This window comes from Hylaeus anthracinus, unplaced genomic scaffold (genome assembly GCF_026225885.1).
Source record: "Hylaeus anthracinus isolate JK02 unplaced genomic scaffold, UHH_iyHylAnth1.0_haploid 11994, whole genome shotgun sequence".
In the NCBI taxonomy this organism is placed as follows: domain Eukaryota; kingdom Metazoa; phylum Arthropoda; class Insecta; order Hymenoptera; family Colletidae; genus Hylaeus; species Hylaeus anthracinus.
The window spans coordinates 2,794,154-2,818,349 of record NW_026534341.1 but is presented as its reverse complement, the minus strand read 5'-3'; the positions used below and the strand labels follow the sequence as shown (position 1 = coordinate 2,818,349).

General features: G+C 32.8%; 4 protein-coding genes across 10 annotated transcripts in view; 2 read left to right on the top strand and 2 right to left on the bottom strand.

The window, feature by feature from the left end:
• LOC128888733 (uncharacterized) overlaps positions 1–3,557 on the top strand; it is a 17,914-nt gene extending 14,357 nt beyond the window's left edge. Inside the window, exon 4 of the mRNA XM_054145833.1 lies at positions 755–3,557. Within this exon, the coding sequence (XP_054001808.1) occupies positions 755–2,689 (1,935 nt within the window). The 3' untranslated portion in view covers positions 2,690–3,557. The remainder of the gene's footprint in view (positions 1–754) is intronic.
• Positions 3,558–4,555: 998 nt separating this feature from the next.
• LOC128888763 (calcium and integrin-binding protein 1-like) lies at positions 4,556–5,755 on the bottom strand. Of its 2 annotated transcripts, none has more exons than XM_054145884.1 (5): positions 5,406–5,755; positions 5,300–5,313; positions 4,964–5,211; positions 4,706–4,904; positions 4,556–4,619 (listed from the first exon to the last, which is right to left on the bottom strand). In XM_054145884.1, exons 1-5 carry the CDS (start codon positions 5,454–5,456, stop codon positions 4,598–4,600), a joined length of 534 nt encoding a protein of 177 aa, XP_054001859.1. In that variant the 5' UTR covers positions 5,457–5,755; the 3' UTR covers positions 4,556–4,597. The 2 variants fall into 2 exon arrangements, with proteins under 2 accessions (XP_054001859.1, XP_054001858.1); XM_054145883.1 differs by having other exon boundaries at positions 5,300–5,334; positions 5,406–5,744.
• A 492-nt stretch (positions 5,756–6,247) lies between these two features.
• LOC128888732 (biotin--protein ligase) lies at positions 6,248–19,871 on the top strand. Of its 6 annotated transcripts, XM_054145832.1 has the most exons (18): positions 6,248–6,492; positions 7,051–7,161; positions 9,080–9,279; positions 11,889–12,028; positions 12,113–12,283; positions 13,724–13,877; positions 13,944–14,009; positions 15,502–15,687; positions 15,982–16,273; positions 16,428–16,562; positions 16,836–17,162; positions 17,389–17,740; positions 17,963–18,145; positions 18,263–18,395; positions 18,576–18,736; positions 18,941–19,055; positions 19,146–19,359; positions 19,511–19,871. In XM_054145832.1, the coding sequence occupies exons 3-18, from the start codon at positions 9,126–9,128 to the stop codon at positions 19,680–19,682; spliced, it is 2,955 nt and encodes a 984-aa protein (XP_054001807.1). In that variant the 5' UTR covers positions 6,248–6,492; positions 7,051–7,161; positions 9,080–9,125; the 3' UTR covers positions 19,683–19,871. The 6 variants fall into 6 exon arrangements, with proteins under 6 accessions (XP_054001807.1, XP_054001804.1, XP_054001805.1 ...); XM_054145829.1 differs by lacking the exons at positions 11,889–12,028; positions 12,113–12,283; positions 13,724–13,877; positions 13,944–14,009 and having other exon boundaries at positions 6,254–6,492; positions 7,051–7,157; XM_054145828.1 differs by lacking the exons at positions 11,889–12,028; positions 12,113–12,283; positions 13,724–13,877; positions 13,944–14,009 and having other exon boundaries at positions 6,255–6,492.
• Positions 19,872–20,001: 130 nt separating this feature from the next.
• On the bottom strand, positions 20,002–24,102 carry LOC128888729 (sorting nexin-14-like). Its single transcript, XM_054145821.1, has 9 exons — positions 23,837–24,102; positions 23,484–23,727; positions 22,937–23,326; positions 22,489–22,801; positions 22,134–22,289; positions 21,908–22,032; positions 21,649–21,710; positions 20,590–21,428; positions 20,002–20,454 (listed from the first exon to the last, which is right to left on the bottom strand). Exons 1-9 carry the CDS (start codon positions 23,941–23,943, stop codon positions 20,039–20,041), a joined length of 2,652 nt encoding a protein of 883 aa, XP_054001796.1. The 5' UTR covers positions 23,944–24,102; the 3' UTR covers positions 20,002–20,038.
• Positions 24,103–24,196: the final 94 nt, after the last annotated feature.

Below are 24,196 nucleotides of genomic sequence, written 5' to 3'. Positions count from 1 at the left end.
CACATTTTAAACTAATTTAAAGAGAGCAAGAGATGATCAGTTTGACCTGTATGAATGTTTTGGTCCTGTTGGCGCATAATTTCATAAGTTTCATAACGTTTAACTCTATTAGGTTCTCCAAAATGTTTCTTTCCTTTTATTAGTAAATAATATATATGCATTGTTCTATGTTTTATGTTACATTATTGAGTTTTATACGATTTCACTCTGTTACCTTTCTACCTGCCACTAGGTGTACCATAATGCCATCTTTCAGACAATTTTGTGGTTTGTTAACTAAACATCAATTTCAAGTGCTCTTGTATATCATTTATTAAACCTTCTATCATGAAGAGAAGAATGCTCTTTGGAGAAAAAATTATGATAAGAAATAGAATGTAATAAAAATATTGAACAGGTACGGTACTGTGTAAAAGTCCTAGGCTACTTATGGCACAATACATCTTTTACAGGGTAGAGTCACCTAAGATTTGTACCTAAAATATCTCCATTGTTTTTAATGATATGAAGGTATTTCCCCCTTAAAACATCACTTCAGTAATAGTAATTTGTTTAAATCTACTGTTCACCATTTCATTATCCTGATGAAATTTCCAAATATTCTAAACATTACCAGCTAATCCAAATCTAGTGTTAAACATTTCATTAGCCTGATGAAATTTCCAAATATTCTAAACATTACCAGCTAATCCAAATCTAGCGTTAAACATTTCATTAGCCTGACAAAATTTCCAAATATTCTAAATATTTTCAGCTGTCACCGGAGTATCTATCAATCCTGCAGCAATACAGGCAAGACCAGCCTCAACCAGCTCCGCCTCAACGCAGACCACAGCCAGCCTACGCAAGGCAGCAGCAGGCCTTGCAACAAGCCTACTACAACTACCGAAAACCAGCGGTGGTTCCCCCGAGGCCGCGTCCTCAGCTTCATCCTCAGGCTTTGGCTCAGGCCGAAGCAGCCGCGGATATCCAAGCCCAAGTGGACGCTCAGAACCGCGCCGAAGCCATTCGCACAGCCCGATTAGGCTCGAATCCACCTGAACCTAACGAATACCAAGGTCCATCCTACACTCAATCAAAGTTGGGAACGTTCGAGCAAGAACTGTTGCAATTGGTAACTGCAAACCAAGCTCAAGAGTTCAAGTTGGTCCCGACGCAACCGAAAGGCAGCTCTTCGGCGTATTCTCAGCAATTGGTAAGCTACCCATCCGAGTACGCGAAGGCTAGCCCAGCTCAGCTACCGGAGCAATATCACATCGAGACATCGCCACCGAGATACCATCAACCACAACAACAACCGCAGCAACAAGTGGCTGCCTATCAGTCCATCGAAGAACCGGTTCAGTACCAAGCTCCAGCTGCGAAACAATTCATTCCGTCGCCTCAGTACGACTACGAAGCTGACGAGGCTCATCTGAGGGCCCTCGAACAGGCTCAGGCTCAGGCCCAAGCCCAGGCCGACGCGCAGGCGCTAGCCTATCAAAAAGTGGCCCAAGCTGCCCACAACAGACACCAGCAGGACGCCTTTGCGCAGATAAGGCTCTCGAACGAGCGTCACAGGCAGCAGCAGTCGGCTCTGCAGCAGCAGTCGGCTCTGCAGCAGCAATCGGCTCTGCAGCAGATCCAACAAGGCTCCCAGGTCAGCGATGCTGGACGTAACTACTTGTACGAGCAGCTGCAGCCGAAAGGCGCTGAGGCCGCTTACAGGGCGAAGGTGAAAGCTCAGACGACCGCCGAAGTGGCAGAGGCGAGGAAGTTGCAGCAGGCTGCAGAGTTCAAGGCGCACGCTGACGCCATCAAGAAACTAGAAGCGCAGCAACAAGCTCACATTAGGGTCCAAGAGGAGGTGCACAACTACGCTCTGAATTTCGAGAAGAACCAAGCCCGCGCCCAGGCTCTCGCTCAGGCTCAGGCTGAAGCTCTGTACAAACTCCAGGTTCAAGGACGCAACGAGGTTAACAAGGAGATCCTGGCGATATCCAAGGGTGAAGTAGAAGGAAAGAAAGCCGATCCTCACTCCCCAGTCTACCACTTCACTCTTCAAACCGTTAACGCTCCTCTGCCTGCGCCCAACAGCTACTTCAGTGCCGATCAGCTGCAGAAGTACCAGGCTTCAGGGTCCTCCCATGTTCCCAGGTCGGTTCCCAAACCCGAAGACCTGAAAGTGATAGAAGCAGCCCCGGTTGAAAGTCAATCTGCCATCACACAGCCTCGACAAACGCATAAACTTAAGATACCTTCCTCTGCTCAGTCTGTTTACGTATCCGAATCAGGATTGCTGAAGAAGTCGCCTATCAAGTCGTTGACTATAGAGCAGGTGGAGCCAGACAGCCACTCTGGTTTCCAAGCTGGTGCTTCTGGAGTACGAGCTTTAACGGAGGAGGATTTGTCTGCTTTGATCAATGCTGGGTACACGGTCACTCCGGTCTCGCAAACTGCGAAGCCTGATGAAGCGTACGCTGTGGAAAACTCGTCAGGTTATTATAGTAAGAAGCAGAGAGGCCCGGTCCAGAGACCTGATTACGTTACTTACGAGGAAGTGATCCAACGTCCGCGTAAATTGCTCAGGAAAAACAGGCCACTTGTGAAGGACGACAGAGTTGGCGAAGGTAGCGAGAAGGTTACTTATTTGGTACCTCTGGAATCCCCTTTCGGTACTAGACAACCCCCGCTCAAACACGAGGAATAATTCGGTTAATAACTTGAACTGAAGTATAGCTTATGTTTTTCATACCTGGTTTCTCGTTCCGATGTGCGTGGAACTGTTTTGGGATTCTGCAACACTGGAACGGGAATAAGAATTGGAAAAGTATTGGGTTATCTGTATATGCTTACTGTATATACGGTATACGGTCACTATTTACATATATATTAGGTTGTCCTAAAAGTTTCTTTCGTCAGTTGGATTCAATTATTTCTTAGACATTGTTGGTGTAACGGTAATGGAGCGAAATGAATTGTACACAATTCTGTAATGTAACATAAAACATTGTGTATGAATTAATTATTAATAAAACGAAAGAAACTTTTGGGACAACCTAATAGTATATATATATACAGAGAAATCCCTGGAATAAAAATAATAAATACTTGAGTCAATTAAGAAACAACAAGTTCATTTTTCTGTGCAAATGTTTCGGTAATGAAATACATTTTTAATTTAATACTCCTTTCTGAAGTAATTGTTAATGGTAGGTTAGCGACGATTTATTTCCTAAACTAAATTTTAGCCCAGCCTATATTTTTGTTTATACGTTTACGTTGATTGACAAATAGACATGCGTAATTTTGGTTGACGTGTTATTTATGGATTAAAGTTTCGAAGTTTGAATAGTTATTGGGTCTCGTGCGTTGTCAATCAAGATGGCTGATCCATAAAATGGCAGTTCTTTTAGCATGAAAAACGAAGTAACCAATTCTGTAGCGCGAATGAGTACAACGATGCTCTTTTATTACTTGTAGATGGTATGTGCGACGGTGCTAAGTCGACTAATTTTTATTTATATCTACTTTTTGTATATACTAGATTTTTACTTAATAAAACAGTTAAAAAATCATGTTTCCTGATGTCCGATATGTTTTATTTCGGCTAACGGGTCCTGTTGGTGTGTACTTTAAAGCCAATAAAATAAAGAACGATTCCAGTGTCATGTTTTTACTAATAATACTATTCGGATAGAGTATAAAACTATTTTTCTATGAACTTTATAAAATTTATGTATCGCTGGTGGTATTTTCATGGTCTCAAGTTAGTTTGAAAACAGTTTGTTCGAGACAAACAATTCAAATAATTTGTTTTTGCTATATATGACAGATATATTCATATTTTTTTATTTTTTTCTGCATATTCATATAATTTTACGCTGTAATTATCATAATTCAACTTCTAATTGTTGATATGAACACTAATAATTGACCGATCTTAAGTTTTTTAAATAAATAAAAATAACGGAAAATGTGGCGCCATCTCTCGGCGAACCGCTCAAGTTTTTCGTGAAATAGTTGCTACCTCGCACCGCTAGATATTCTAAACAAATTTTCTACTTTTATCTACATATATGTAAATATACGATTGCAACGAATTCAATGAATAATAAAAAATAATTATTAACAATTATAGCGCTGCTCATTCTTCTGGAGTAATTATATTTCCCATTCATTGTTTTAAAAGGCTTGTTTATTAGTGTAATATGACATTGGATATAACATAACTTCTTCGATTTATCCTTTATTTATTGATAATATAAAAGAATTACTATGTACGACAAGATTACAGGTGCTCCATTGGGCAGTATGAATTAGCTTTCCTTTCGCATCTATTAAAAGGAGATGAAGGTTTACCTCTCCCCAAAATAGGCCAAAATTATTATTTTTTGCAGATATATTCATTGTTGAGTTTACCGTGTTTAAATAATCTAACCACGTCAATTTAAATTGAAAAAATATTAACATTGACACGTACGTTCTAAATTCTTAATATTATATTTCTCTTTATGATAAAAATTGTTAGGCCTACTAATAAATTAAGGTGTTTTAACAATAATATAACGCTCAGTCTTGTGTTAATTATTCACTGTCTTAAACCATGTTTTGTGTTTCACAAACGTATACGAAAGCTCCTGCAAACACGAATAAATATGTTAATTAAAATTTCATTGTGATATTAGCATAACTATAAACATAACAAAATTAATGTAAGTTTTACTTAGAGAAATCATTGCTTTTTTCAATAATATGTTCAAATTCGGCAAAACTTAATGCACCATCGTCATCTAAATCTGCTTCATCTAATATACACTGTAGAATTTGCTGCATATCTGTTTCAGTTAATCTTTGAGGTGCAGTAAGTCTATCAACAACCTGCTTTAAATCTCCGATGCCAAGCATGTCATCGCCATCAAAATCTGTTTAAAATATATTAGTAAGTTTAAGAAACCTAATAAGATTGCATATGAAACATTACCAAATATTCTAAATGCATGCTCTGCTTTCACAGCTTTCGGAGCTGCATGGCTAAACACAGACATCATGTCCAAGAAATCTTCGAAAGTACAATCTCCATCTTGACTAGAACTGAAAACTTTACAAATCCTATCCCCAAAAGGATTCACTCTTAATTCAGGATACTGTAAAATTTTGGACATTGGAAGTTTAGCATTTTTATTGTGACCAACTTTTTCTGGAGCGAGAGCCTTAAACTTTTGATGTACGCTATTGTATAAAAGAATATTATAAAATTTAATTATTAACTTAAACGTCGACAGTTTTCTAAGAAGATTACGATTATAAATACACTTACTGCAAAACTTCTTTCTTTGTAAAATATGTCAAATCCTATAACAAAAAGTGATACTATAATATAAATAAGATTGATATAAGATATTTTATTACAATTGTAACGTCACCTGGTAATCTTGCAATTCGTCTTCGGTAAATTGGCTTGTACCTATTCCCATGTTTATCTACTTTTCAAATGTATTCTCGATCTCAAAATTACTTTAAGATATAGCAATACATATTTCTTAAAAACATTAAGTTTGTAATGTTCCAAAAAGCACGTTGGTTTTAGAGAGTGTAAAGATCGATAAACTCAAAACATCTTTCATCTCAAACGGTGTGAGTTTGTGTCCAGATCTGACGTTTATGACGTTTATGATGTGACGGCTAAGAACATGGACCATGGACATAGAAATAGGAACAGGGTCACACAGGGTCATCGGCCGGGAAGGGGGTGGTGCGATATGAGGCCAAGGGAGGAGTCCCATCGGCCATCTTACGTTGCTCTTTTATAGCGGGAAATTTAAATAGCGGGATATTGAAATATAATTGAAAATATGGTTATATGTTTGAAAAGAAATTTTTAGAATTTTAAAACTTTGCATATCTAATTTTTTGTTATAGTTTGATTAAAAACATACTTTACATATGAGTGTGTTTGTTTAAATAAAAAGGAATCCACTTACCTCAATTGCCGGAATATGGGAATTAAATTTTCAGAGTATATTAGCTATGCTAATGAATAGAAAACGCAGTAATTCCTTTTTATTTATACAATCACACTCATATGTAAAGTAGTTGCTTTAAAGACAAAGTCATAGATACATTGTAACCATTGATAGATTAAAAAGGTAACAAACTATAATACAAAATTAGATATACAAAGTGTTGAAATCCTAAAAATTTCTTTTCAAACATGTAATCATATTTTCAATTATAGTCCTATTTAAACTTTCCGCTGTAAAATAGCAACGCAAGATGGCCGATGACCATCCCCCTTGGCTTCATACTGAACCGCGTTTTTTCCCGGCCAATGCTCCGTCACTATATTTCTATGTCGTGGGTGACACGCACAGTTATTGAAGCGTCAATAAATTAGTATACCATGGTATACCATGTGTAATATACTTGTTAGTGTGAAATTGCTGTTGACAGTGTTGATAGTCTATATATTCGTTTTTAGCTTCATAAGTAAACAGTAGTATTTGAAAATAGGTACGTGACATTTTATATTCTTTATTTAAAAAATTGTTGTTCATGATTTGGTAACAGCTACATAGTATCACAATTCATTCATTGATAACATCTAAGAAAAAGTAGTTGCTTTAAAATAATGTATGAATATTGCTACAATATAATCATTCTTTTGTGACATACAAATTTATTTGGTAAATTATTTAAATCTTATATCAATACATAAGCTGAACTGTGTATACACAGTTTTCTAGGTTAAGTTTAATGCCATACTAGATTATAATTAAATAATTCTTAAATTATATTTATTCATGAAATGTGGAAATTCTTTGTTGTGTTCTTTATGAAAAGAAATGCAACTGAAAAAATATACATATATTGATTCTCATAATAGTAAGTTGAAAATACAAGACTATAAACCTCAATTTTTATTTAAATAATTTCAATGTCCAGAAATATTTTCTCAGATCAGGGTGTTTTGTATTTAATTACATGCCATACTTTGACGAGCTTCACTTACGGTCACAATTTCAGATCAAATAGAAATGTTATGAGTGAAACTTTTGATCATACTTTCAGGTCAAACATGAATATCATGAATGAGACTTTCGGCTATACTTTCAAGCCAAATATGAATATCATCTGTGAGACTCTTGGTCGCACTTTCAGACCAAATGTGAATTACCGTGCGTGAGTTTGTGTTGTTAAGTTTTGAATTAACAGCTTACCAAGATAGAAATAAACATGGTTCAGTTCTTATTCATTTGGCAAGCATCTGCCTGTACTAGAATGGCAGTATTTTTTCTCAGTAAACAATATGACAAGAGGTTAATTATTATTCCTTTGTGCTCTATTTTAACTGCTTGTTAATCAACAATTCTAACTTGCTTTTGTTAGATACTATGCATATCGAATGTATGATTTACAAATAACAATTAATATAAAGATAAAGATAACATAATAGATAAGATAAAGATAACATTATTAAATTGTTCTGTAAAATTCATTAGCAAGAACTCATAGATTAATTATGTAAGGTGATCAGTAAGTACTGAAATTTGTATTGCAAAACTTGTATTCTTCATCATTAGTATCATAGCTTTTTTTATAATTAAACCTTCTTAAACTAAGTTAAATAGAAATGAAAAATGGTTCCAATTGTAAAAGTTCATTTAATTAAGCATGATAACATTTTAACTTACAAAGGTATCTAAAAAAACAAATGCTGTTACAACTATAATTTCATTAAAACTGTAAACTCAGTTTTTTTTTACTAATAAGAGTATGATTATTTTTAATGGTTAATGATTTCAGTTGCTTCAATTTTTTGAGGATTTTCTAATTGGATTATAGAATGGGTTTGATCTTTTGAGAAGAAAACAGAGACTTGTAGGGTTTTTGAGTGATCCTCAAGGTTTTTAAACAGAAAGCTATCTCTGTTTTGATGCACTCTATTTTTTTAATCTGTGACATTATCAATTTTGATTAAAGCAGAGGACTAGCAATAACATGATCAAAGAATCAATGTTTACAACAAAAACTAAGTGTAATTTATCTGTAGCATCTGTAGCATAGGCATCTTATCAGTTATCAAATATTGATTGGAACTTTTCAAGAATATCACGTGTATTTATGTCCTTCAAAATTTGTTTAAGAAATTTCATAAAATTTTGTGCTTTTGTAAAGTGTACTGTTCTCTTATGAGAGGAGACATTTTCTAGTGGTTTCTGTCATCGATGATATAGAGTTTCATCTGCTTTATTCTTAACGCTTTGTCTACTAATTTTAGTTTGTGTATGACTGACATCAGAATTTTAATTATCTAGCGAATACTACGCATATAATGTTACAATGTATGGCACTTTTCAAAACATCAATTAATACGTAAACTGAGTTGATGTTTCTGAGTTATAAAGTAATAAATTTTTAGTATACAGGATGGGGCAATAACTATTAGCACCTAAGATATCTTCGAAACCAGAAGTCTTACAGAAATATTTACTGAAATAAAATTTCACAGTCGTGATAGAACTCATTGTAAGATCCTCTGTCGTGATACGGAAACAAAAGCATCTCGATCCATTTAAAAAAATGGAGGATGGGTCCCTTCATACTGTGCAAATTTATTTGAGTAAATATTTCTGTGGAGCTTATAATTTCGAAGATATCTGAGATGCTAATAGTCATTGCCTTACTCTGTATAAAGGTAGTAATTCGAAGAAAAATATCTACGTCCTTACTATCTATTTAAAAAAAAATAAAACTTATATATGCAGCGTGTTTTGTTTAAGCGGAATGTAAATATCGCATGAGGGGATAAAGCTATTAAAAAAATGTTTTTCTAATTTAAAAATCTTATCCATTACATCGCTTGTAACAAAATGATTTACTCCATATTATATACCCCATTGTACCAAATAACTTTTGTAAAAACGTTGTTTGATCGACGAACACATATATGCATTGATCGTTTGCAAAGGGTTAAAATGTAGTACATACAACTTCTACTCAATGATTTTGTTAATATTCTCATAATCAGTTTGATTGATTAATTCATGATCATGGCCTATATAAATAAGAAGTAAAATGAAGATGTTTCTTGTTTCAGGAGCAAGTAACTCATTACCATTAAAAGAAATACAATTTTTATCAAGATGATTTTAACGTTCTTATATATGATAGCAACTTCGCTACAGTCTAAAAGGATACTGTTTTTAAAAGCACATCTACGTAATTTGTTTCAAGGGAATGCAACTAATTATCCATCAATAATGTTTTATAATAAATCACTGTTAGATTCATGTAAAGGTAATATCATACTAATATATTTTGAAACTGTAGTATATGTTATTTCGTTCAACGGTAATACTAGTTTCGACTACATAATACAATTTAAAAATTTTTGAAAATTATATATTCATGCAATCTGTTTAGAGAAAGTTATTTATCTGTTTTTAATTTGAATAGTTTACCTAATAGTGTACCTAAATAAATAACGATGTAAAAGATGCTCAAGATTATTGAGAATAATTTGATTAAAACATTGATATAAGTAAATCATTTATTAACATGAATCTTAATACCGTTAATAATACTGACATTTTATACATGTTGAATATATTTTCAAATTGTATTAGTAAAAGTCTCCAGATTATAGTTATGAAACTTATTGCAACTCAACGTTTTATTTCTTCTTAGAAACCATTTTAGAATTTAACAAAATTACTACAGAAGTCATTTTATCGAAAATACTTCTCTATTAATGTTGCATACGAATTTTTCATTTACAAACATACTACATAGTACAAATATTTATCTTCGGTGTTGTTTCAAATTCCTCTTTATACATCCAATTTTTATTTTTCTAATATTAGATCTCGTAGTACTTAATTGCAGCATTATGTAATCATATTATCGCCGTATCGTACAAATTAGAATTTACATTAACACGTTGATTGCCAGGCAAAATTTATCAGTTATCACGTAAGACTGTGATTTATTGCTGTTTTGTATTGTACTACAAGATCCTTGATTCTTGTTACCTCTAGGTAATAGTGCATCGTTTGACGCATGTTTAATGAAAATGTTTACCGTTATATTTATAAAGAATTTTATAATGAATTTTTGATGATTTTTAACTTGTTGCACTAACTTGTCATGTCAAAGTTTCTTATATTCGTTTTATAATTAGTGTTTTATATTCAATAACAAAATAATTTATATTCGAATCCCATTTGGAATTTTTATTTTTAACGCTTTGACTGCGAAGGACGAGTATATAGGCTTTCGAAAAATGGGTTCAGAGAAATTCGTTAAATCAAGTTTAAAAAAATATCAGCTTATAGGTGACGATTAGACGAAACTTTTTTATATTTACAGTTTATTTATAGGATGCTTAGTTTCGAAAATAAAAATTGAAAAGTTGGAAGTTCGTTGGAAAAATTGAATTTCAGGAAAAAGGTCTTCTGAGTTTTCAATTTTTATTTCCGAAACTAAACATCGTATGAATAAACTTTAAATATAAGGCAATATATATTTCGGAGGTCGTTTGCAGACATTCAAACACGTAGATAATTCTACGGTAATAAATCTACATATTCAGAACGCTCTTTTACATTTTTACGACTAATTAGAAACATTCTAGCACTTTTAGGGTGATGGAGTACTTTGGCTTTTATCTAAATTCGCGTTGGACAGTGTTGTCTTTTATGGCAGGTAGCAATTATTTAATTATTTTCAGTTTGTTTATATTTCCATTAGTATTAGTTTGATACAATATGTATGTACATACACAGATATCCGAAATAAATGTAATATGCAAATATTATTTGTCTTATTATTTAGTAAATTTGCTTTATACTTTTAACATTATACCTATGTTGGTGATTATGATAACAGAGAACAATTTGAAGTGCTTAGATTCGATAATATTATAATATAGTTTTGTTGTACTTTCGATACTTTTCTTATTTATTTATATTTTATTATTGAGTAGGTGTAACTTCTTCTAGTTATGAATTTATACGAATAGAATTATTTCGGAAAAATTAATTTTTCTCGGAGTTTTGCACTTCGTTTTCTTTATCATAGAAACTGAACGTTATAACATTTAAGCAATTTCGTATTATATTAATATAGTGCTTCCATATTTACATACTGTGGAGCATTTAAATAGGAACATCCGAATATTTACGTTATTTATGGTTCTACGAAATAAATTTACTTTTAAATAAGTACACTTTTTTCTCAAGGTCATTTGTTAAAGAGAAGTCATTGTCAAGGTCATTGGCATTTTCTTAAATGGGTATTTTCGTTATTGTATTTATTTGTAGCTGATCGAAAGACAAATTTTGATCAGTTACCTCGATATAATACCTAATATACCTAATACCTAATAGGTAATTATATCGGTTACCTTGATATAATTACTTAAAATACCTTGAGATAATTGTTTAGTCTATCACAATATGAATTCCTCCTAAGCAAACATCTTTCTCCTGACACATGTCTTCGTATCAAAAGCAATGAAAGCACTGAAGGTACGTTAGTTACAAATTTCATTGATCTTGTAAGAATAACTCCTCACAAGGTCATCCAAAGGTCAATTGACATTGATGTATTATACATGTTTCAAATTGTCTTTTCATCAGCTACAATATTACAGTAATGAAAATACTTTAACGAATTTAAAAAAAAAAGTGCTAATGACCCTGAAATCTTTTTAATAAATGACCTTGACAAAAAATGATTCCACCATTATCATGAACTCCTTCAAGCTGTGTAACTTTGTCTTGTAGATTATTTGTTATGTAGATATTCGTGTGCTCTCATTAAAATGCTCCATCCTGAATTTTTGAAGGAAATACAGAAGGACGTTTGTACATAGAATATAATAAAATCTTGTCTCTTATTTCAAGAATCAATAATATCCGCCACGGACGATTGTGAAAACAACGAGTTTCTGACATCTTATCTGTGTAAAAATAAAAGTGATGCTAAACTCGAGGAATTATTATGGTATCATGGTGACATGAGGTTATGCACTATATATCCTCAAGTATGCATTACCAATAGTAACATAAGAAAATTATTTAAGTGTAGTATTACTAATTGATGGTTTAATTAATTACTGTTTTGCCAGCAACAAGTTGACATCTCGAGTTGGTTAACGTATCAGTGCGGCAGAACATTTTTCCCTTTGCATACAAATAACTGTAACGGAACTTCGTTTCAATCAGAGTACAAGCTTTATATTCTCGTTGAAGCTGAACTTGAAAGCTATAAACCTGCTGCCGCAACGAAAGCCACGAAGGTAGTATCCGTTTATATCATAATAGTTGTTCACCCTAAGAATACAATTACTTGTTTTATATATGTGACACATCCTCCTAGATACAAAGATCCTATTTATTTATGCACTTATTTGAAAAATCAAATGACGAGAGATACTCTTGGAAGATTTTTAGAAGATTGTTCTGTGTTTTGTGACTTTCATGTGTATGAAGAATTTTGTTAATTCCTCGATTTGTTCGTTGTCTTGAAAATTATAATATTTCTACGATTATGTGTATGTGAGTGTTCTACAAGGTGTTTCGTTTAAAGTGCAACATGACGTCGACGCATCGTTTACGTTTGATGATTTTTGAAGGAATGAGCCCCTGAGCTATAAAATCCATGGATTTCTGTACCTTTTGTTTTTCGACCACCTAAGCGACAAAGGAGGTGGCTGGATCTCGCGAGAACTCAACAGGACAAAATACAAATTCTGTTACTTACTGCCATGCCTTATTACTTCTTTACATTTTATTAAAGACTTATATTCAAAATTTAGTGTAATTTCTAAACATGTTAGTACCTTATTCCTTCATACTCTATGTACTAATGAAAAAAGAAGATGAAAAGTTGGGTATTTTGAAAAAGAGTAAAAGTTACACAATCTTTCCATTAAAAGATTAAACAGTGACCTTTCCATTCTAGGGTTAAAGTTCGTAAAGATAAATTGCAATAGCCGTCACGTTGAGACTTCGGTTAAGTGTATAGATACACTGTAATAGAGATTAGGTTCAGAACTTGGAAGATTATTGCTTTGAAGTACGAAAGGTTATTACTAAAGTATTAAAATGGCAAGTAAATATACAGTGTGTCCCAAAACTCGCGTGGGAGCCGGAAATGGTAGCTGAGACGATTCTGAACAACAATTTCCTTTGCAAAAATTTCGGTGGGGGTTTCGTTTTTGAATTATTAACGAAAAACCATCGACCAATCACAGCGCCCGATTAGCCCGCGCTCAGTTGGCTGCCTAGCGACCTGGCGCAAACAAACCAATCCTGGCTCGAGCTCATGCTCTCGCGCCTGAGCGCGCGCTAATCGGGCGCTGTGATTGGTCGATGGTTTTTCCTTAATAATTCAAAAACGAAGCCTCCACCGACATTTCTCAAAGGAAATTGTTGTTGAGAATTTCCAACTCCTACGCGAATTTCAAGACACTCTGTATACCTATTTAAACTGGATTTATAAATAATGAAATACAGAGGCACAGAATCCATTTCTACACCTGATACATATATTGTACTTTTAATAGATCTTATAATAAATACACAAAGTTTCTAACATTTCTAACATAAATGTATGATAACTTATTATACACTGTTGTCATTAATGAAAAAGTAAATGAATTTCAGTCGACGGCATTAAATAAGCTATGTAGTGTATGGTAATGTTTTTCGTAATTTAACTAAATTGTATCTCCTAGGTCGAAGATTACGGTTTAATTATTACATGGACAGTTAACAGACATATCGGTTTAATTATAGAGACAGATTTAGATACAGTCACAAAGTTTTTAATCGCATCAATGGAAGGTCAATGTTATATTAATAATGGCTTGTTGCTGAAACGTATCGAAAGTAAGTGGGGATTTTAGGTCTGGCAAATCGATATTTTCAGATGAAATTAATTCTCTGTATTTTCAGCTGTCCTCGTATCAGGAAAGCCTTGCCTTTACAACAACGATCTGTTGAATACACCGGCAATTAAAAGTAAGAGAGTAGAAGTAGAAAGATGAAAGTAGATTGTGTGTACATATACATGTGTGTATATGTGTGAATTAATTCCTGTTTTAATTTAGCGATTTTATTTAATTTGAATTAATTCTGATTAATTTTAACGAATGCCCTTTGATGCAGCTAAATACCTCCACTTAAGAGGAATTAAAACATTTCATGATTGCATCGATTTCACAATAATATGTTGATGAAGTTGGAAAGCCAACGGGAAAAATAATTCAATGAACTTTAAAATTTTGTTTCTATTCTCTTATGTACAATCGATCATCTCTATATAAACAATTAATCTTTATTATGCTACGTAAATTCAAAATATTATCCATCAAACTCGACAAAACGTACGCAGTATGCCGTAACTAATACAGATACGTTAAAGAAATCCAAATTTCCGAATATCCGCAAACAGATCGATTTCATGAAAAATTTGTATAGAACATTTTTTGTAGACAATTTAATTTTCTAGAGAAAAGCTTCCATCTATAATTTTCGAGAAACGAATATTATACGAGTTATTTCCGGAGAACTGACTTCCTGTAGTTTTCATTAAAAATGTTATGTCATTAAAAATTTCATGTTATGTTATTTCATTTTGCATAAGTGCATATTTTTTTTTTTATTATGTTTAGCCTGTATTTATTGTATTACTTTGTATCATAAACGCATAAGGAGGTAACGCCGTGATTATTTTGGGTGTTAACAAACTGTTGCAAATTTTGGGCGAATTATAATATTAGAATATTCTTTTAATATACTTTTAAAGTATAGAATATACTTTTCTCTTGTGGGCGTTCATAATACTCGAATACAGCCCAAGGTTTTTTTTTTTAGTCTATCGTTTACTTTAAAAGAAGTAAAATCTTAAAAATTACGCGTTTCATGAATTTTTATGAGGGGCTATCTTCGATAGATAAAGAGTGCAAGAATATATTGAGAACGCCATGTATATGCAGGATCCAAATGAATAAACATACTGCATGAGAACGAGGTATTATTCATTTGTCTGTTCCTTGTAAATGTCTACCAAAATTCGAGTTTAACAATAATATTCTGAATACACTCTTTAAACTGAGTACGACGACATATTGCATCCAAGAAAAGTAAGCATTACAATATCTTGTTCTCTAAATAATTTTTTCTGCAAAATATTGTTGTTCGTACGTTATCACTCCTTGTTGTTAATATTAATTTTACAACAATGCCGAGAATTGTATAGTGTTACAATATTCTCTTTAACACCATTCTCAGCTGTGTTTTTAGTAACGATGGCAAAAAGAATATTTTGTTTATCAATCTAACGATGCCAGTAAACACTTTTGAAAGATTATTCAAAATCTAAAGAATTTAAACTGTTAACACCCAAAATAATCAAGATAATATTATTTCGTGGTTCACCATGTATATCAAACAAGATTATAAAATAGAATTTATGATTGAAATTTTCGTTTGTTTTAATGCAAATTTATAGACAAAGTAGGATGGGAAACACACATAGAAAAATTAAGGACGTTAAGCAATAGTGCTAAAATTGCATCAGCACAATGTAAATCGTTCGAAGTCGTGGAACTTCCAGGCGTGGTAGTATACCCAGAAAATAGTGTGACAGATGAAGAAGCTAAATGTATACAAAGCGGAGCATCGAATGAAGCACTAGGTAAAATTCTAGAAATATATCTATTTTAATGTAAGTTTTCTTTACTTTTAAATACAAATTTAAATGATTTAATGAGGGAAGATTGAACACCTTCATCTTAACTTTGTAATGCTAATCCATTTAAGGAGCTATGCTAATTTGATTGATCAAATACTTTGTTAATTTAAGATATTTTTAAATACGAACATTATGACAATTTCTCCAACTGGAATATTAGCTGGTTTACTATCGTATTTACAAATTTACAAATTAGCGTATATCTCCAAACTGAATGGCAATAAATATTTCTTTTAGAAAGTAGACGTAGAAGCCATGATTCCACATCAACGTCTTTAAGCATTCCACAGCAAGAGGAACAACCTGTATCAAATGTAACATTAACAGCTACGAATGATATCAGTCAACTTCAAGATACATCACCTTCTAATAGTAAATCATGCGAAACGCTTGACAATATAGAAGTATCCGACATTAAAGATAGTACGCAACTACCTAGCGTTGATATTGAGAGTTCTAGTATACCCTATGAACAACAACCTTCCTATGACGCAAAGGATAGAAATATATCATCTAAAAGTAATTTGGTGTAAGTATTATACGAATAATATTAGTAAATGTAATTATACGGGGTATCCGCTCGATAGTATACACAATGGACAACCACAACAATATAGGTGAAAAACGTGTACCTCGTGTTCCTTGATTCCGTACACAACATTATTGATATTTTTATTTTGTAGACGTTCAATGGAGGAAGTAATGGAAAAGTTGTCAATTGACAACGTGAAACCGCCGAATGTTTTGCTATTTGGGGATAGTACAATTGCTCTGAACAACGTGAAGAGTGTATTAGAGGAGTCTCTTGGCACAGACAAGTACGTCAATTTTCTCTATTTCAACTGCAACATTATTTCATTTACATTGCAGAAAGTATCCTTAATCTCTTAATCTAAAAATTAACATCAAATAAACATCTACATATTTTAAAATAATAATTTATGTCATTAAGAAATTATAAATTTATACCTCTTTCATTGCATTCACTAAACAGAATAAAATAAAACAACTATTTGAATTCACCATCATCGATTTTCAAATATATTATCTTACTCATAATATCATTCTGCGTGTTTTCTTCTTGTAAACAGATATGCCATTTACACGTTATCGTTACAAGACGCTCGTAACGATTTCTGGATAGAAAATGCAGCTTTAGTAGTTGTTTGTGGTAATGTTGGAAATGAGATTGGAAATCAGATTTTTGAGTATATTCTCCGCGGTGGTAAACTTCTCGCTTTATGTTCCGATGTACTTCACATTTTACTTCCATCGTTCAAAACGGCGGAAGTACGGGAGAATGAACTCGTTCACTTCTCTTACGGTAAATGGAAACATGTGCGGATGATGCATCATATATTCTGCTATCAAGCATCCCCTATAAGAACAAGATTCTCCCAGGATCATGAAGATGTAAAGTAAGATATTAATTTGGTAATTATGTTTTCGTTAAATATAAATGCATTAGGTTTGACATGTAAAGAAAATTTTGAACATAATATCTTGAAAAGAATTGAAATAGTACAATTAATAGAACGTTTAAGAAATAACTCTCTTTAAGTATAAATTAGTATTTATACTGAAGCGTAATAATTTGCCAAATTTACAACGATTCGAGACGTTTCAAAAAAATTTTTTTTTTAGAGTGTCTAGTCTCCCCCCTCCAACTTCGGTAAATGTGAAAGATAAAAGAGGAAATTCGCATTTGTTCGACGTAAAAGTACTAGGAACAGAAGAGACATGGCACACACCGAGTATTTTACTTGCGAGCCTTGTAGGAAATGGTGGAAAAATTGTCTTTTCTCAAATACACCTGGAAGTGGATCCAATGCAGTATGAACTCGAAGAGAGTAAATTTAAAGCTTTGAAGGAAAGCAACGCTGCCAGATTAGAGATACTTAACGATGTGTTACACGTACATCTTGGAATAAAACTTCGTAATACGTCGCATACTCCTGTAACTTACACGTCAGCTTTCTTTTTGGGACGTCACGAGGTAAAAAAGAAAAACTACTCTAATTTTCTTCTCTTTCATCTGAAAGCAATAGGATTTCAAATTTACTTTAAGGATAACTACAATAGAATACCACAAATTGTGGTAAAAAATGATGAAACAAAGAAAAGAGCCCTCATTGATTCCTTTAGCTCCATAACTGACTGAGATATGCAATGTTCAAGATTTAGAGCCAATTTATAGATGCTATTTACTTGTTCACAGTTAAAGCTAGAAATGTTGGAGAGATTAAAAGATGTTATGGAATCGAACGATACTTTAAAGTTAGGAAAGCTAGAAATGCAATTTTGTCGAAGTAGCACGACTGCACGTCCAGCCTCGGCTACGTTTCTTCCGATTATGCTCCACCAATGTCCTGAAAATTTTTCAACGGTTGAATATTTCGAGGTAATATTTATTCCACTTCCTTCAAATGACTATGTTTATCAAGAATCTTAAGAATCATAATTTGAAGTATTAATTTCGATGCTTCCATCATGATATATTTTCATTTTTTTGTTGTAGAACTTAACTTCGAAGGAGTTAGGTCGTTTAGTAATATATGCGGATACGATAACATCATCGATGGACGTTGTAGACAAATATCTATTTCAACACGGTTTGGCTGTTATTACTCGGCAGCAAACTCAAGGACGAGGTAGATATTTTTCTTTCCAAACTAGACTAGTGGTACCACATCAGTAAAATTCATTTGCCATGATATGGAAGTTTTATCATATAAGTTAGGCACAAGATGTATCCTGATGGTATTCAGCTCGATTTTACAAATGGATCTTATACTTTTGCACACCAGTGTATGTTGTATGTTACTTTTCAGGAAGAAGTAAGAACTTATGGCTCAGTCCTAAAGGATGTGCAATGTATACTTTACAAATTCACATACCGACCAACACAATACTTGGAAAATCTATCTCACTTCTGCAACATTTGGTTTCTGTTGCAACTGTATCTGCCATTAAATCTCTACCTGGATATGAGGTTTGTCTTTACTATATTTCATTTCTTGTTTGCTACTATTTGTAGTATTACATTGGTTCTTCGTGACTATATTTTTTCTTAATACTTGAGATTTAAATCTTAATTCTTTATCTGTATCTGTAAAAATATGAATTTGCATAAACATCCGTAGTCGAATCATAATATAGAAAAAGTAAAGTAATTAATGTTTATTTTTACTAATAGGAAATTGATCTGAGATTAAAATGGCCGAACGATATTTATGCTGGTAATAAAGTCAAGCTTGGCGGTATAATTATCACCACCCAAACAGTATCAGGTGTTCATATCTGTAATGCTGGTATGTATTTATGTTTTTTCATATATATAAGTTTGCTATGTTTGTGTACGCACGTAAACACGTAATTTTTATAATCATTGGGACTTTCAGGAGTTGGAGTAAATTTATTCAATGAAAAACCTACGTGTAGCATTAACGATATAATTAAAACATTTAATGAAACTTATCATAAAAAGTTGAAAATTATCTCGTTCGAACAATACTTTGCTATTGTATTTAATGAAATTGAGAGATGGTTAAATATCGTACAAAGTGGACGTAGAGATATCTTCTTGGATGCTTATTATGAATATTGGATACACTAGTAAGTTGTCCTATTTATTCTACTTATTTTCTGCATTTTATTATCATTTTACAAATTATTGGTAATAATTTGTTCATTATTACGTTAAATTCATTGTTTTTATTTTACGTATACATCGCAAAATGTTAAAATCTATTTTGGTTTTCTGCAGTGGCCAGACTGTAAAGGTAACATCACCGCAAGGTGTGACGAAGGAAGCTAAAATTTTAGGTATCGACGATTATGGATATTTGCGCGTTCGCGAAGAGGACGGAAGTATATCAACTGTGCATCCGGACGGTAATACTTTTGATTCTCTCAAAGGTCTCATCACCCCGAAATAATCAAAATCACATGGTATAAAAACGTTGTTGGACATTCTACATTTATTAATTGTGTATTGTTGCGCTCTCTAATTTTTATACTTTATGCATATGCCAAGTGATTGTAAAATCATATTTCATCTTGTCAAGTTTTTACTTTATTTCTGCATTTCATAATTTGTCTTGATAATAAATATAATGTGTCGACTATTTGTTATACTTACTTATTGCTTGTTACATAACCTTTTATGCAGCATTAACTTCGATACTATGCCTGAAGGTAGATATCAAACCTCTCTAATTTCGGTGTGAATTTTGAGTGAAGAAATGAATAATTCCATTTCATGAGAAATAGGCAAGATTTTATTTGAATAAAATCAAAGTATAAGTTCAGGAAATAAACTTATCAAGATATGATCTAAAAGAATGTACGCGAGATGTTTATTGACTGTTGCATTCTGCAAAGAATCCAAAAGGGAATCCATTAGTTCGGTCCATGGCCTATAAAGTCCTATCAGCCAATAAGGCAGCAAATTATATAATCCTTTTTTGGCGCTTTCATAATAATTTCGGCGATATCCTTGGAAAGTTGACGCCTTCATTCGACGTTCCTCGCCTAGAACTTTTGCATGTAAAAGTTTGACTACGGTAGCCGCACGACCGCTACTTAGGACTTTCACTAAAGCGTTGTAAAGAACAATGTTGACGAATGGATCCACTTTTGCGTGGGTTGAGGAAGCAAACATCCAGAACACTCGTGTTACTATTGGAGGTATGTTCAATAGTCTGTCCACTGAAATGGAAGAACATAAAAAAGTGAGAAGAAAATTTGAAGACTTACAATAGATTTCGATTTTTTGAACCTGTTACACTGGAATCCATCATAACTCAAGAGATATGTGTAATTTCAATAAAATAGAAAATTTACCTGCATCTGCAATACAAAAACTGGCACCCTTCACGTGAGAACGATTTAACGATGACGGAGATAATGTCTGGAAATTAGGATCCAAATTAAGATTATCGCCAAATATACCAGACACAAGATCATGGTGTCCTCTTTTCTTTATTTCCATGTCGTTTGTTTCGTTGGATACTTCAATTCCGATATCTGCATAGTCGCTCTTGATGTTAGTAGAGGACAGAAAGATAGTCATAAATTTATCCAGATTTTGACCTTTCTCTTTTCGTAATTTGTAGGCCATATTTTGATATAATATACCAATATCTGGTGTGTAATTTGGAAAGTACGGTTTCAAGTTTGGCATGGTCAAGAAAGTATATAAAAGCTCGCTGCTCCTGAGCACTGGTTTTGAAAGTAATTTCTCTAGAAATTCTTCGTACCGTTGTTTATTAATAACGCAAGAAGTATGTGGATTTTTTCGCGAAGGCAACGGCGAATCGCTCAACTCTTTGTCGCCATGAAATTCAGCTAATCGCGTGCGTAAAGCATAGAAATCTTGATCTCGACGTAAGACAGTCCAAGATTTTTCTTCAGCTGCATTATACACCGCAATCATATAGAGAGGTTGATTATCTCCAGAATCGACATGTGGAATACTGACTCGCCACGTTGTTAAATCTCGGTGAAAGCTGTCATCTGCATATTTGATTTCACTGTACGAACGTAACGAATAATCTATTTCTTCGCCTTGATATATCTCTTCGAATGGCATCCCGTCAATTGTCGATTCGCGTAAAACACCATCAAACTTTGGGAAATGATTACCAAATTTTATAGATACGTTTGTAGTTCCACTAGCTATGCTGTACAAACAAATTATATGCGTTACTACAAATAAGAAATTGTAGAATATTGAATAAATAAACATTACGTTATATTTTTTATTAAGAGGTCACATTAAGTGTTCTTCGTGGATTGGTTTTGTAGAAATAATTGTCTTAATTTTTTGTTAACATTGAGGATAATTTAGATATGTTTTAAAGTACATTTCGTAATTTTTTCACTTTTTACGAGATTACTCACTTTGTACGGAGCGGTTGCTTAATACGAGTCGGTGCTTGTTGTCCGCATAACAAAGCGTATAACTACAATATGAGAGTCTGTTTATAGTTTATAAGTAGACAAGTAAAGTAATATAATAAATACATGCTATTTTCCACATTACTATAAAATCCTCAGTTTAATGATTACACAGTATAATTGATTAAAAAAGTGCATTTTTACTCTTGATCCATTTCTTTAAGTTATAAGAAATAAAATAGTTAATTGTATAGTTTCTTACCGAATAACTGTGATGGAATGGTGGCAGACAAGTAGATTCTAATAATGCGTGAGCTTCTTGATGTGCTTGATAAAACGGTCGTGACGTCCTCAACTCGTCAATCTTCTTCGAACCTCTTTCAAGAACTAAACAAATTATTATTGAATGATGTAAAGTATGTGAAATTTTTTATAATATTAAACACAAACATTTTTGATAATATTTCAATCGAGACTTTTATGCTTACTTTCTCCTATGCCTATCGAAATATCTTCCGGTAAATTTAGATACTCTGGACCATTAGGATCGAGATACGTTGAATACATATTTTGAATATCAGTGTACAAACTACTTTCAGCGTTTTCACTCATGTCTGGATTTAACATACGCTTACTGAGATCGTCTGAAAATTTTCGTCACACGTAAAACCAAAAATAAATGTTGTCATACTAAAGATTCTATTTCTAAACCAAGCAAGTTTTTTTCCCTACAAAAAAAAACCGGAAACATCCAGATTTACGGGTAGCGCGCCAGTTCCAAGGTTAATAATCGAATAAATAAATTATATATTGTTTAGATAATGTTTCCATATCATTATTTACCAATATCCAGGCAAAACTGTAAGAGATTTATAGGCCCAAAATCTTTCACATGTTGTATAAACATGTACAATAATCGAGGATTATTCAAAACTTCGTCCAAAGAAGGCTTCAGTTGATTATTCGTAATGTTTGATGTTAATGGATTTCTCACCCAACATTGCAACATCTGTACATTAGCTGCATCTGCCTGATTAGAAAATGTACCGTCGTGGTGAGTCAATAACATTACTAATGCATTTATATTTTCTGGATCAGCTATTGCATCCAGCGCAGGCAAGAGAATCCAATTTGCCAGAATTTCTCGTAGGAGAACCTAAAAACAAACATTTCATAAAACAATATTAGTTCTAACTGGGCATTCGTTTGGGCACCAACAAAATATTTATTTGAAAGTTATTATTTTGCATTTATCACGCTAAAAATATTTATAAATTTAATAATAATTTACCTTGTTATTAGTAGATACATGTACAGCAGGAAGTAAATGTGGTACAATAGCAGTGACCAATCCTCTCAGATAATTTAGCTCAGCTTCGCGCGAATAAGCTGCTGGATGAATATCGTAGCCAAAGTAATTAATCATATGTTTCCGAAAATCAGATCCATCAGAAGTATTTTGTATCTTTTTATTTAATATTTTCAAATCTTGAGCATTTTGTAATATCAATGGAATTAATCGACAAAGTATGATATTAGCTACATCTGTACGTAACAAACGGTCTGCGATATTTTTTGTTGCTGTTGTTGTAGCTAACCGAAGCTGATACACGAAAGCATAGTTTGTTGAAAAACTGGAATACCACGTGCAAACATATTGTTGTAATAAATCTTCAAAAAACTGTAAGAAAAAATTATAAATTAAAATGTATACAACATTGTACAATCTTTTGTTTCGGTCAATTAGCAAAGAAATACTACATGTAAACTTATCGTGACAAAACATTCATTAAAATTAAAAAACTTAATCTGTAATACAAGATAGAAAATGCAATTACTTGTTCCAAAGCGTGGTCAAAATCCTGTGGTATTTTCACTTTAGTCGAATGTGGACACAACTTATGTCTTCTGCAATTATTGTTGTTGCAAACACTACATGGATCTTTAACTTCAGATTTTTGATTAAATGTACCGCTTATCACATTTAAATTAACCAGTAGCACACTAACATATTGTAATATATAGAGTCCATAGAAAGTAGTTGTGACATATAAACAACAAACAATAAATACCCAGATGATGCTGAAACACATATATACATATATTATAAAATACTAATTTCTTAAATTAGTAATACACAAGTTTATTGGATATATTGGATGATTATATGTAATCCAAAGTGATCACTTACCTTTTAAATAGGATTGACACAATTGCAATCAGTGCAAAAACAATTACCGGAATTATTACATTGCACACATAAAATTCTTGTACTTTATCGGTAGACGAAAGCGCCATGGCTGTATTAAGACTTCATTTTATGATAAGTGTACCAATGCATATTGCAAAACACAACAAAATTGTAATATTTCATAAATAAGCTGGTACTACACAACATTCTATAAACACTTCGATCTTCAACAATACCATGTGACACTGACACTGACAATCACTAATAATACTGATAATACAGGAATCTAAGATGCCCACCTCTACGGAGTTTTTTATCTCGCCGGCAGATGTACAACTTTGACCTTTCATTATGGGTTCA